Source organism: Vombatus ursinus, unplaced genomic scaffold, assembly GCF_900497805.2.
Source record: "Vombatus ursinus unplaced genomic scaffold, bare-nosed wombat genome assembly UNPS02015255.1, whole genome shotgun sequence".
NCBI classification, from domain to species: Eukaryota; Metazoa; Chordata; class Mammalia; order Diprotodontia; family Vombatidae; genus Vombatus; species Vombatus ursinus.
The window spans coordinates 275,810-287,951 of NW_020955033.1; the positions used below are offsets into that span (position 1 = coordinate 275,810).

The window sequence follows — 12,142 nt, forward strand, 5'->3', positions numbered from 1 at the left end:
CTCTCCCTACTTTCCAGTATAGCTCTTGAGTTACCACAAGTGTTCTTCTATTTACACAAAACCAGCCACTCACAACAACAACTCCACTAGATTTTAAACAAAACTCATTACTAAATAATAACCAATACATAATATGCACTCAACATAAACAAATGCAAGAATAATCAATATATCATTATCCTTACATAAAACTGAGTCACAATTTATAAACAAAGAACTCAGGATCTGTGGGAAAAATGGGCCCATGCTTGCCTAAACCTGGCATGGTGACACATGAGTGAGGAAAAGCCATCTGCTCTAACTCACAATTTTGAACTGGAGGCATTGGTGTCATTAGTCTATCTCAGGAACATCTAGACAACATGAAACTGCTCCTCTGCTAATTTCCATCTTTCTGGTCCTCATCATTCTGCTGCTGGGTATGTCCTCTTTTCTTCTAACCTCTAACCAATGAAGCAACTATAGGATCTTTTAACTAATAATCACCCTTAAAAGGGCCCTTGAAAATGTTACTCTTTTATATTGTCTAATAGTTCCCTTTAAGCCAGAGAACTGCAAGGTTCATTAATCTGACCCTCAGCAAGAGAGAGAAGACCCGCTCTTTACTCACCAGGATTACACACCCTCTAATTAGATCTCAGCATGTGTTTCTAATAGACAGCAAGTAGCTACAAAATGTTTTTTTTTCCCTTTCTGCTTTTCCTTTTCACACCAGAGGGGGCAACCCAGAGCACCAGGTACATCTGAGGCTTCACCTCTTTTAAATTGTAGATAGCCCTGAAGAACAATGGCTAAAGATGAAACTCTTCTAATGAATCTGATCCTTTATTCAACCAATCAAGAACTAGCAACTGAAGCCTTCTGGTCTTCTCACTGCTCCTGTTCCAGGTTTCCATGCACATCTCTAACCTAGCTTTTCTATGCCCTCCTGAATTCAAACCTCTTCATTTTGATAACTCCAGCCTTATTATTCGCCGTTTCATTACCTTCAGTTGCTCAGATCAGTACCTCCTGGTAAAAATAGACTTAACTTTCTCTTATGAGGCAAAATAACAACAACAACAACAGAACCTCATAAGCTCCCCTTTTCTGTTAGTAAAACTAAAAGTCCTTTGAAAATCATCTCATGCCCTTGTAGCAGTTAGTTGATTTATCATGTAGTGAATTTTAAACTCTAAAGCGTTAGAAACAAGTTAAATGCAAATGAGCTATGGGGAGGGGGACCACAAAGTTCTGTAACCTCCACCATCCCTCAGCCCTCAAAGTGGTCTTCCAAAGTCTATGTTTAAAGACTTTATTTACATTCTTATCTGATAAATTTTTAATAAACAAAAGTCCTGTTTTACCCTTTTCAGCCATGAAAATATTTACATATGATAGGTACCTCCCCTTACAACTTTGCATTGGAGGAGGAAATTCTCATGCTGAGAGTTCTTTACAGGTGAAACACTCACTGATCCTCTCATATTCACAAATCTTTCCCTATTGCTTATAGCAGAGCTCTACCTGATGAATATATATTGAAATGAGAGTCCTTGAAAGAATAATAGAAAGAATACTGAACTAAGAGTCAAAAGACCTAGGTTCTAGCCTTAACTTCACCAATAACTAGTATATGACTTGAGAAAAGTTACTTCACCCATCTGTGAGCCTCAGTTTCTTCATCTATAAGATGAAGAATCACTTCTAAAGTCCCATTTAACTTTAAGATTATGTTTCTATGTAAAGTTGAGAGATAGTGTTAAAGCAATAGAGTAGTTGGAGCACCAGTCTCAAAGCCAGGAAAACCTGTGTTCAAGGCATACCTTTGACACATTCGCTATGTGATCCTGGGCAAGTCTCTTAAATTCAATGCTCTAGGCAACTTTCAAAGACTGTAACTTAAAGAGAATGGGCTAATGTGGTTTGGCAGAGGTGTTTCTTCACCTAAAAGTAGCCTATACCAATGAAATCACAAGTTTAGTCTCTATTTCTAACCCTGTATAAAGTTATAAGTCTAGTGAAGTATAGGTATAAAAATGTCGATTACTTCAGTTATAAAATGATGTAGAAAGAGAGCCAGGATTAGAAATGTAGTCCTCCACTTAAAGTCTTTCTTGAGGATATCATGTTCTGCCTAAGTATCTAGGACACACCCATGTAACTCATTATTGCATTTAAATTTGGGTTGTTATATTTAATTACATTGTAATGAAAACCAAAAGCTTAAACCTTTTTCATATTCACATTGTCCATTGCCTATTCACGAGAGTCACATTTTAGGAATTCTGTGTCATAGTACATTTTTGTAAATAGAGAATATAGCCATGCCTATCAACGTTACCTTAAATATGTCTGCACTGTTGGGATTAAATAACTGGTGCTTCCCAGATCCCAAAATGATGGGACCCGAAGACCTCTTTTCTCCATAAGCATAAAGGGACACTGTAGCAGTTGTGCCAGCCTTCTCAAAATCCCCTGTGACAACAGTTATCTTCCAGTCTCCTTCTGCAAAGGAAGAAAGAAGTCAGTGAAAATGTGCGTGGAAATAGTCATGGTATTTGGAGCACCAAATGAGCTACTAAAGAAGTAATGGAAGGGAAAGGAACCTCAATTCAGGGGAAATCTGGGGCTTCAGACCAGAACCCAGTTAAACTTTGTCATTGTCAGGGAGTGTCAAAAGAAAAGGTTGTACTGCCTGCTTGAGTCCTGCAACTGGCATGTAGTTAGTCATAGAAATACTGCAAAGACTGCAGGGTAAAGAAAGGAGTGGTCTTTATAGGAACAGTTCACATCCTGAACTGAATGGCTGAATACAGAACATTCAATACTATGTGGTTGACTAGAAGCATGAAGTATTGATTGTATCATCAGCTTGGGATCATTGCTAAGACCACGTGGTGAAAAGCTCTGAGATCAGATATACTACTGAGTACCACGTGGTTAAGAAGAGAGGATGCCAGACTAGCCTTAGCTGTGAAAAGCCAAGGTTATTAATCCCTTTGGAGGATCTTGGGGAAATGGCAGATCTTGGAGAGCTTCTAGAGAGTATACTGTAGTTTTCAAGGGGATTGGCCTCATCATCCAGTGAAGGGGCAAAATACTAGGTGATAAAAGTGAGAAAACAAGACTCAAAGGAGGGGGGTAGAAGAGCAGGATGGAGGCACAGAAAATTTTGAAAGAGAAAAAGATAATGTATCATAGCAGCAGAATAAATAATCAAACTTCCTGCAGAGATGATGCTGGGAGCATAGAAAGGTTGAGACAAGCAGAGCATAACAGAAAACATTTTTTGCAAAGATCTATGAGCTGTCCTCTGATTGGTTTCACTGAAAAGATAAATTGAACTACTATTCATTTTATCATCATTCTCCACTATTTCTTAAAAAGTTAACCTATCAAGAACACAGCAGTGAAGCCTTTTCAAAAGAGGCCTGTGCCTATGCTAAACATTCTGGTTCATGGAAGGAAAATAAGTCCTTTCAAGGCCATGGAGCTCATAAAATTCCCATTCATCACAATTTCCTCTTAGGTCTCTGGGGTATTTGACTTTCTTAAGAAATTGGTGTGGTTATAGGCAACATATATGAATGAACTTTGAAGGTTTTCTACATGGCCAAAGTCTGGTAAAACTCTTCAAATTTGTCCCTGAAACTTAGGTTTTTATTGGCTAGTCCACTAAGCCCTTATCTTTTTTTTTTTCATAAATGATTTCAGTGCATTTCTGTAGCTCAGTGCACATACAGTATTTGACTATCTCTAATCAACTTAATAAAGCTTTCATTAATCAAATCTCTCATAATCTTACTCTGGACCCTTAAGAGCGGAAATTATGTTCCTGCATGAGAACACAAAAGGAAAGAACTCAAATGATGAACACACCATTCTTTTCACCCTGTGTAGGTGACAAGTTTGTGGGAGAGGATTTCACTTCATTTGTTAAAAAAGGAAACAATCCAGTTACAAGCTATAATCCTGTTTGGGATCAATGCCATGATCTTATTTCTCATGGAAAGCCTCATTCTTATGATTGAACAGTTCAAGTAGTCATGCAACCTGCTGTTAGGCTTTCCCCTGCCCCAACATCCCTCCCTGAATCCATCCCCACTTCTTGGGCTTGTGCTGTATTCTTAATGTCATGCCATCATGCAGAGAAATGAGTTGCGATATCAGGCTTGATCTCCTGCTTGCTAGACTAGAGAGGAACAAAGAGAAAACACTTCCTTGCATATTGTTCTCCCATGATCTCTCACTTTTAAAACAGAGAACACGATCATGTCACCATGACATGAAGCCTTAAGGGTGGATTAACGAATGAGAAATTCTGAAACCATATTTGTCACTTTTCACATTTTCCTGAGTATCCTTTTCTAACACTGTACAAAAAAAAAATTAAAAATCACTTCCCTCCCTTTTTTTAATATTATGAATTCAAATATATGAAGATCTCCTTAATTTGCCAAAGGAATTGATGCCTCAGCACCTAAAATACAAAATAGTAAAGGATCTTTGTAGAAAGTAATAAACTGAAACATTCTGAACCTCAACTCCAATTAAAAGGCACCGCATCTCTGTGAAACACAGACAGTTTATTTTTAACTGGGCTAAAAATATTTTTACAGTTTTTGTGCTCCTTACTTATGTGTCACAATTATAAGGGTTCTTCCTTCTGTAGAACTTTCTTAAGAAATAAGAAAAAAATATGAATCCAGGTCTTATGGCTATGAAGTTTCTTAGTTTTATTTTTGCAACTGCCCTCCATATAATCCCAGCTACTGGTAAGGAATTATTATCATCCTTCATTCCCTTTTTAGAAAATAACTCATGTTGGTTAAAGTCTTTTAATGTAGGAGAAAGAAATAGAGGTCAAGCACAATTGTAAGGGTGGACAAGGTCAAACCATTAAGTGTTAGTGTTCAGAGAGACACAGAGAGACAGAGAAAGACAGAGACAGAGAGAGACAGAGACAGAAAGACAGACAGACTGACAGAGACAGATGAGAGAGAGAGAGAGAGAGAGAGAGAGGGAGAGAAACCTTCAACTGTGCAAGACAAACTCGGCTGCCTTAAACTGAACAAAGCCACCAAGACTTCCTTTGTCACCATTCACAATTATTTGTCTTTAAAATGGAATTAGTACAGTAAAAGTTGCCTCCCCTCAACACATATGGAAAACTCAGATTGTTTCTTGCATGCTACACTTTAAAAGATTCTTTTCCTTTCTTCTACTTAATGAAAAAAAAATAACCTGAATGTGGGTTCTGAATAAAGTCTGACTGGGCCAATCTCCTGGTAGTTTAGGTTTGATGCTGGAACAAAATAAGACACCTCGAAGTCATTCAACAATTATAACAAAAGGAGGTTTATAGCTTAGCTATAACAGAAGAAGGCTATTCCACAAGGATAGGCCCAGAGGACCTCTCCAATTGATTCTACTAGCTAAAACTCCCTGACCTGTGTTGCCCATCATTATCTACTTACCAAGCATCAGAGGCCTCCTTGAGCTCATTGTGGCTATTTTGAAATCAGGGGAACCAAGAAGTAACACAAACAACTTGATTTTTAATTCCCTGAGCAATCAAGCACTGAGGAGGGTTTCAATACCTTTTAAGGAAAAATTAACCTAACCTGCCCAAGGATGTGGATATTGCTCCTACCACACTGCAGTTATATAGTGATTCATATGTACATTTCCCTAAGTTTATTTGTTTTTTTTTAACCCTCTGTATGGAATCTCTAGGTACCATTATTGGCAATCCAATGGACCTAGAGAAAGAATTGATTTCAGCCAATTAATGAAATCGAGCTTGCCACTTCATTATAAGCTCACTAATTCCTTCAACAAATACATATTGAGCACAAATGTGTACAAGCCTTTGTGCTAATTTCATAAAGATAATTTTTTGTCCGTCGTTCTTTTCACTTGTTCAATATAATATAGATACACTGTAGTTGGAATATATAGATCATCATTAAGACTCTATAGTAGGCAAGACTATGGAAATCACATCTGTTTTCAGGCCAATGGCATTAAGGTATTTTTTTAAAGATGTATGTTCTCTGAAAGTATTCTTCATCATAGTGGTAGATATCCTATTTGAGGTCCAAAGAAAACAAGGATTTTCTGTTGATGGAGTTCTCCTAAATGCTCTCATTCTCAAATAACACTGAGTCAATTGCAAACAAACCCAGAAAAAGCCTCCTTGGTGAAATCCATAGCGATGGAAAAGATGTCTGCACAACCATCTACCTTGGATAAAGAACACAAAATACTCAGTCTATGACATGGAACTGGACAGGTAGGTCATCAAATTTGTCCAAATTTGTCCACCATTTTACAGGTGTCTTGAAAAGTCACAGCAGATGAATAATGAATTAAGCCTAGACTGAAATAGGATGAGTTCAGATGCCATTGTATTTGGGAAATAGCGGAGCGCCGTCAATGACCCCTAACTAGTCACTGTTACAAAAGCTCATCTTATTATATCATTACTCTCAAAGTGATTCTATATTTTTGAAAATTCTGGAACCCCCGCTAGTGGAGAACTAAAACTTCGGAGAACCCAAAGGGCAAATAAAAGATACATAGTGAACAAAAGTCAAAAGCAGCATGTTACCAACAATGGCCTACATCCTGAGGAAAGGTATAAGATGTAATTGGTTTGTGGCAGAGCTAGAACTAGAACCCAAGTCTCCTTATTCTTGATTCAGGACTCTTTCTACTGTGCCACACAGGTACTACTGTCTCTTATCTACCAAACCAAAACTCATAATTCAATGCAATAGAATGATTATTAGTCAATAAATAAGCATGCAAACATATACATGCTTAGCACCTGCTTCAGTGCTTTGCACATAGCAGACATCTCACCCTTGTGGGTCTCAGTTTCCTACTCTGTCAAATGAAAGGATTGGAGTAGATAATCTTCAAGAGCCCTTCCAGCACTTCTAATAGACATAAATCTACTCTACAAGGACAAGGGCAATATTCAGTATATTTTGATAGAAGATGCTGTGTGCATTTTACTCCTGCCTCAGAAATATGACACTTCTCAAAGTTAGAAACATCTGTGTCTAGATACACATTTAGTTTCTTAGGCCCCAGGCAAATAGCCACTGAATACTTAGCAAGCTTCAGTGAAGATAGCATGCAAATTAACCTCTCACTATGCACTTGTTTGTCAGGCACACCGAGAAAAAAAAATATGGGGTCTTGTTGTGCCTGGCTGCCATGAGTCATTACAAAATATGGCAAGAATAAGGGTACATCCATACTCGACCTAAAGTGACACCAAATGGGAAACGTGAGTGACCTGTGGCTGAAATACAGAAAGACATAACGAGGTGTTGTAAGGAAGCCTGTAGTAAATACCCGACTTGCTATGTGTAAATGACAACCTTTCTGAGCTTTAGCTTTCTTGTTTTTCTAGTTTTACATTCCTACAGGGAACTAATAATGCACTAAGTGAATTAAGTAATAATGTTTACAAAATACTTTGAGCCCCTTGGAGGGAGACTGTGTATGTGAGTAGATAAGAAATATAAGACATTTAATGGAGGTGACTCAGTTCAAACCTGTCATGGCCACTCAGACAATTTAAAGAGTACATTCTATTAATGGGGCACCAGGGCCACCATCTAGGTATACACAATTTTTTCCCCCAAAGTACTATGCACAATTATTCCCATTGTTACTATTAGCCCAAAGAAAATGAAGAATGATGAGGTCAAATCTCCTGGATTTTTAAAGGTATTCACAAAGAATTGGAAGGAATTCGCCAAACACATTGTAAAAACTGTTAAGTCATTACTGTGTTTACACATTTATAGCAAGTGTGTCCAAAATGACATTTGGTACCTAAATCCATGTGCCCTTCCACTCAATTCAATATACATTCATTAAATACCTGCTGTGTGCAAAACACTATGATAGATATTGGTACAGATACAATGGTTAGCTAAGCCCTTGTCCTCACTGAGTTTCTATATTCGTGTTGGAAGAGTTGATATGTACATAATAACTGCAATATAAAATAACACTTAAACATGTCCTAGATGTGCAGGTGATATTCTTTAGGAGGCTCCAGTAGGCATGAAGTCCATTCCAATTAGGAGACATTAAGGAAGGCTTCATGGAGAAGGTGGCATTGGATTGGGCTTAGAAGGATAGGTAAGATTTCAGCAATAGAAAGGGTGGGAAGTTATTCCAAATGGAATAGGAAACAATGGTACAGAGTTAATAAAACTTTGTATGTTCAGGGGAAGTAAATTGGTCCCAAGCACAGCAAAGCATAGTATATGTAGAAAGCTATAAAATGAAATGTTTGGAAAGACAGAAAATTGTCAGGTTACAAAATGCTTCCAATATCAAGCAAAAGAGTTTGGACTTTACTTGTCATGCAAGAACAAGCCACCAAAGTCTTCTGACATGACTCTTCAAAAGACAACCGAATCATCAACAGCACTAATCATGACATTTGAGGTATATTTTTTAAAGCGCTCTATAAACATTTTTCTCTTCCAAGACACAAATATCATCAATTGTCTCATGCATAAGAAACACAGAATTATGAAACATGGAAAAGTTGTGTGAATTGATCAGCATAGGGACTGTTTTTTGAGACATGAAATCAGAAACACCCTCACCGCCTAGGATAACATGGCTTACTGCAACTCTCGGCTTTCTCAAGCAACTTCCAAATGGTGGAAAGCACAAGGTGAAACCACCTAGAGAAATAAATCTGCTATATGTTAGATTTGGCTTGACATGGTTCCTAATGTACATCCTATTCTGTCTCCCATGGAATCGTGGGCTGCCACATGAAGTATTCAAGAACCTTAAACTTTGTAGGATTCAGTGAGAGAAAATGATTTCTTTCAACTTCTTACCCCAGAGTGCCTTGCATACAGTACCCACGGAATAAATGTTTATTGGACTGAACCCCACTGGAACTGGGGTTTCCTATTTTCTATACTCTTATTGCAGAGTCATGGTGGACCAAAGAAAAAGAAAAGTTTTTGCCTGAAGTGAATTCTAGATGGTTTTAGGATGTGAGGGAGATTTTCTGTAGGCTATGGCCTCTGCTTAAAGACACTCTGTGCAAGAGCTTTATGAGCTTATATGGTGATTGTGTTCAAGCAAGATATCATGTATGAACATTAATACTTTAAATGGTGCTGAGTGCAACAGAAAAGTAGGATGCAAGCCCCTTGAGAGTGCAAGAGTTTGTGGTTTTGTTTGAGGGTGGAAGCTGGTAGTTGGATTCCGAAAACAATGTCTTACACATAGTAACTGCTTAACAAGTACTCGTTTGGTGAAGGAATGAGACTTGCATGCTTCTTGCATACTTGTATAACACAATGGAAGTAATAGAACAGGATACAAAACTACTATACTTGAGAACTCTGTCTTCCCTTACTGGACAGTAAGGTCATTACTCCAGTAAGGAGGTCCAGTAAGTTCATTATTCTCAGTAGGTACTCAATGTTCATCGAATAATTTAATTAACTCAAGCAAGAACTGGATAGTTAAAAAGGATATGAAAACAAGATGGGAGGGATTATTATAGGTTAGAAAATTGAATAAATTACCATTCATTCAAACACATATTTATCTGTAATGAGTTACATTTTGAAGCATAAAATCATAGATTTAAATCTGGAAAGGACCATAAAGATCATCTGGTCCAACTTCATCATTTTACCAATGAGAAAACTGAGGCCCAGAGAGGTAAAATGATTTGCCTGAGGTCATACATGTAGTAATCAATAGAGCCAGGTCTCAAACTCAGGTCTAGATTTCAAATCTCTCTCTCTCTCTTTCTCTCTTTTTCTCTCTTAGCAGGTTGTCATCTTAATTGACCAGTGCTACACTGGTGCACTATTCTTTCCAGTGCAACTCACTAAATATGTATTTCAGCAATGTATTGAGCTAACTATGGGTGTTACCTGAAGTCTGAGTATAAATCCTAGGAGAGGGTACTTGGAGGAAAGAGAATGGAATGAAGTATAAGAATATGATTTTATGACTTTTGGGAGCCAAGATGTCAGAGTAAGGAGTAAAAAGCCATAATTCTCCCATATTTGCCTCCAAACAACCATGAAATAGAACCCCAAAACAAATCCTAGAATAGCAGAACCAGCAAAAAGACAGGGATGAAACAATCTTTTAGCCCAAGAAATTTGGAAGATTGGCAGGAAAGGTCTAAGTTGGGTTAAAGGGGAACACAATTTGGGACATGAAAGATCCCAGCAAGCCAGAAGCATGGCTCACCTCAGCAAACCAGTGAGAAATCCTGAGCCCTAGTACAATGAAGCAGGCAAACACCAACACCTGGACTCCCCCACATGCCCCAGAATAGCCAGGGGAACAGGCAAACTATAGCTGCAAGAACCACCATGTTCTTCAATGTAGCCGCAGGAAAACAGGCAACCTCCAGTGGCCAGACCACCAAGTGCTTCAGTGTAGCCCAGGGAAACACAGAAAAACCCCTCTGGCCTTAGCACACACCAGGCACCAGAACTAGGACCCTGATTCAGCACCAGGTAAGCTGCAAGACGCTTATGGCCTCCAGCAGCACCAGCTACCCTCCACCCCCTCAGTACAGCACCAGACACAAGGGTCCTCCACGGGAGTCAGGGCAACATTAGTACAGCACTAGGTAAACAGCCAGTGCCTGCAGCCCCTGACACAAGAAGCCTGAGACAGTGCCTCTTCTACCCTGAGAGCACAACTCAATTTTAAAAGAAAGGAAAAAGGTTTAAAAAAAAAAGTGAGGAAAAAAAAACACAAAAAAGGAATTTGACCATAGAAAGTTATTAAGAAGACAGAGAAGATCAAGACCCGAACTCAGAAGAGGACAACAATGTCAAAACATTTAAGAGAAAAAACTTGAACAAAAATGGGAAATGGTCTCAAGCCCAGAAATAACTCATGGAAGAGCGCAAAAATAAGCTTAAAAATTGCTAAGAGGGGCACAGTGGATAGAACACCGGCCCTAGAATCAGGAGGACCTGAGTTCAAATCTGGCCTCAGACACATAACACTCACTAGCTGTGCGACCCTAGCCTAGCCCACCCAAAAAAAATCACATAAGAGAGATAGAAGAAAATTTGGAAAAGAAATGAGAGTGATGTAAGAGAATTATGAAAAAAAAGTCAATAGCTTGAAAATAGAAGATGACTGCTTAAAAAAAAGAATTGGCCAAATGGAAAAGGAGAAACAAAAATCCACTGAAGAAAACAACTCCTTAAGAAGTAAAATTGACTGAACTGTGAAAAGAAAGTACAAAAGCTAACTGAGGAAAACAACTCCTTAAAAGTTAGAACTGAGTAAGTGAAAGCTAATGACTTTATGAGACATCAAGAATCAATCAAACAAATTCAAAAGAATGAAAAAAACAGAAGAAAATGTAAAATATCTCATTGAAAAAAAAACTGACCTGGAAAATAGATCCAGGAAAGACAATGTCATAATCATCAGACTACCTGTAAGTCATAATCAAAAGGAGGACCTGGATAGCATCTTTCAAGAAATTATCAAGGAAAACTGACCTGATATCCTAGAACCACGGTGCAAAATAGGCATTGAAAGAATCCACCAATCACAACAGGAAAGAGATCCTGAAATGAAAACTCCAAGAAACCTTATAGTCAAATTTCATAGCTATCAGGTCAAGGAAAAAATACTGCAAGTGGCCAGAAAGAAACAATTCAGTTATCAGGGAGCCACAATCAGGAATACACAGGATTTAGCAGCTGAAACATTGAAGGGTCAGAGGTCATGGAACATGATATTCCAGAAAACAAAGGAGCTAGGTTACAACCAAGAATCACCTACCTAGCAAAATTAAGCATAATACTTGAATGGAAAAAATACGAATTAAAATGGATGTAAGATTTTAAGCTTTCACAAAGAAAAGACCAGAACTGAACAAAAAATTTAATCTCCAATATCAAGACCCAAGAGAAGCCTAAAAAGGGAAAAAGGGAAAAAGGGAAAAGAAAACATAAGGGATTCAATGGAGCTGAACTGTTTATATCCTTACATGGGAAGATGATAAAAACTGTGCTGTTAATAGTACAGCTAGAAGGAATATTCTTGGACAGAAGGTACAAGTATAAGGTGAAGTTCAGGGAATGACTCAAAAAAAATAATTAAGAGG

General features: G+C 38.0%; 1 protein-coding gene across 1 annotated transcript in view; it reads right to left on the reverse strand.

The window, feature by feature from the left end:
* Positions 1–12,142, reverse strand: part of LOC114031725 (lipoxygenase homology domain-containing protein 1-like) — a gene marked incomplete at its 3' end in the record, with an annotated part of 576,714 nt that overhangs the window by 274,998 nt on the left and 289,574 nt on the right. Inside the window, exon 26 of the mRNA XM_027846874.1 lies at positions 2,324–2,487. Coding sequence (XP_027702675.1) covers positions 2,324–2,487 — 164 coding nt within the window. The remainder of the gene's footprint in view (positions 1–2,323; positions 2,488–12,142) is intronic.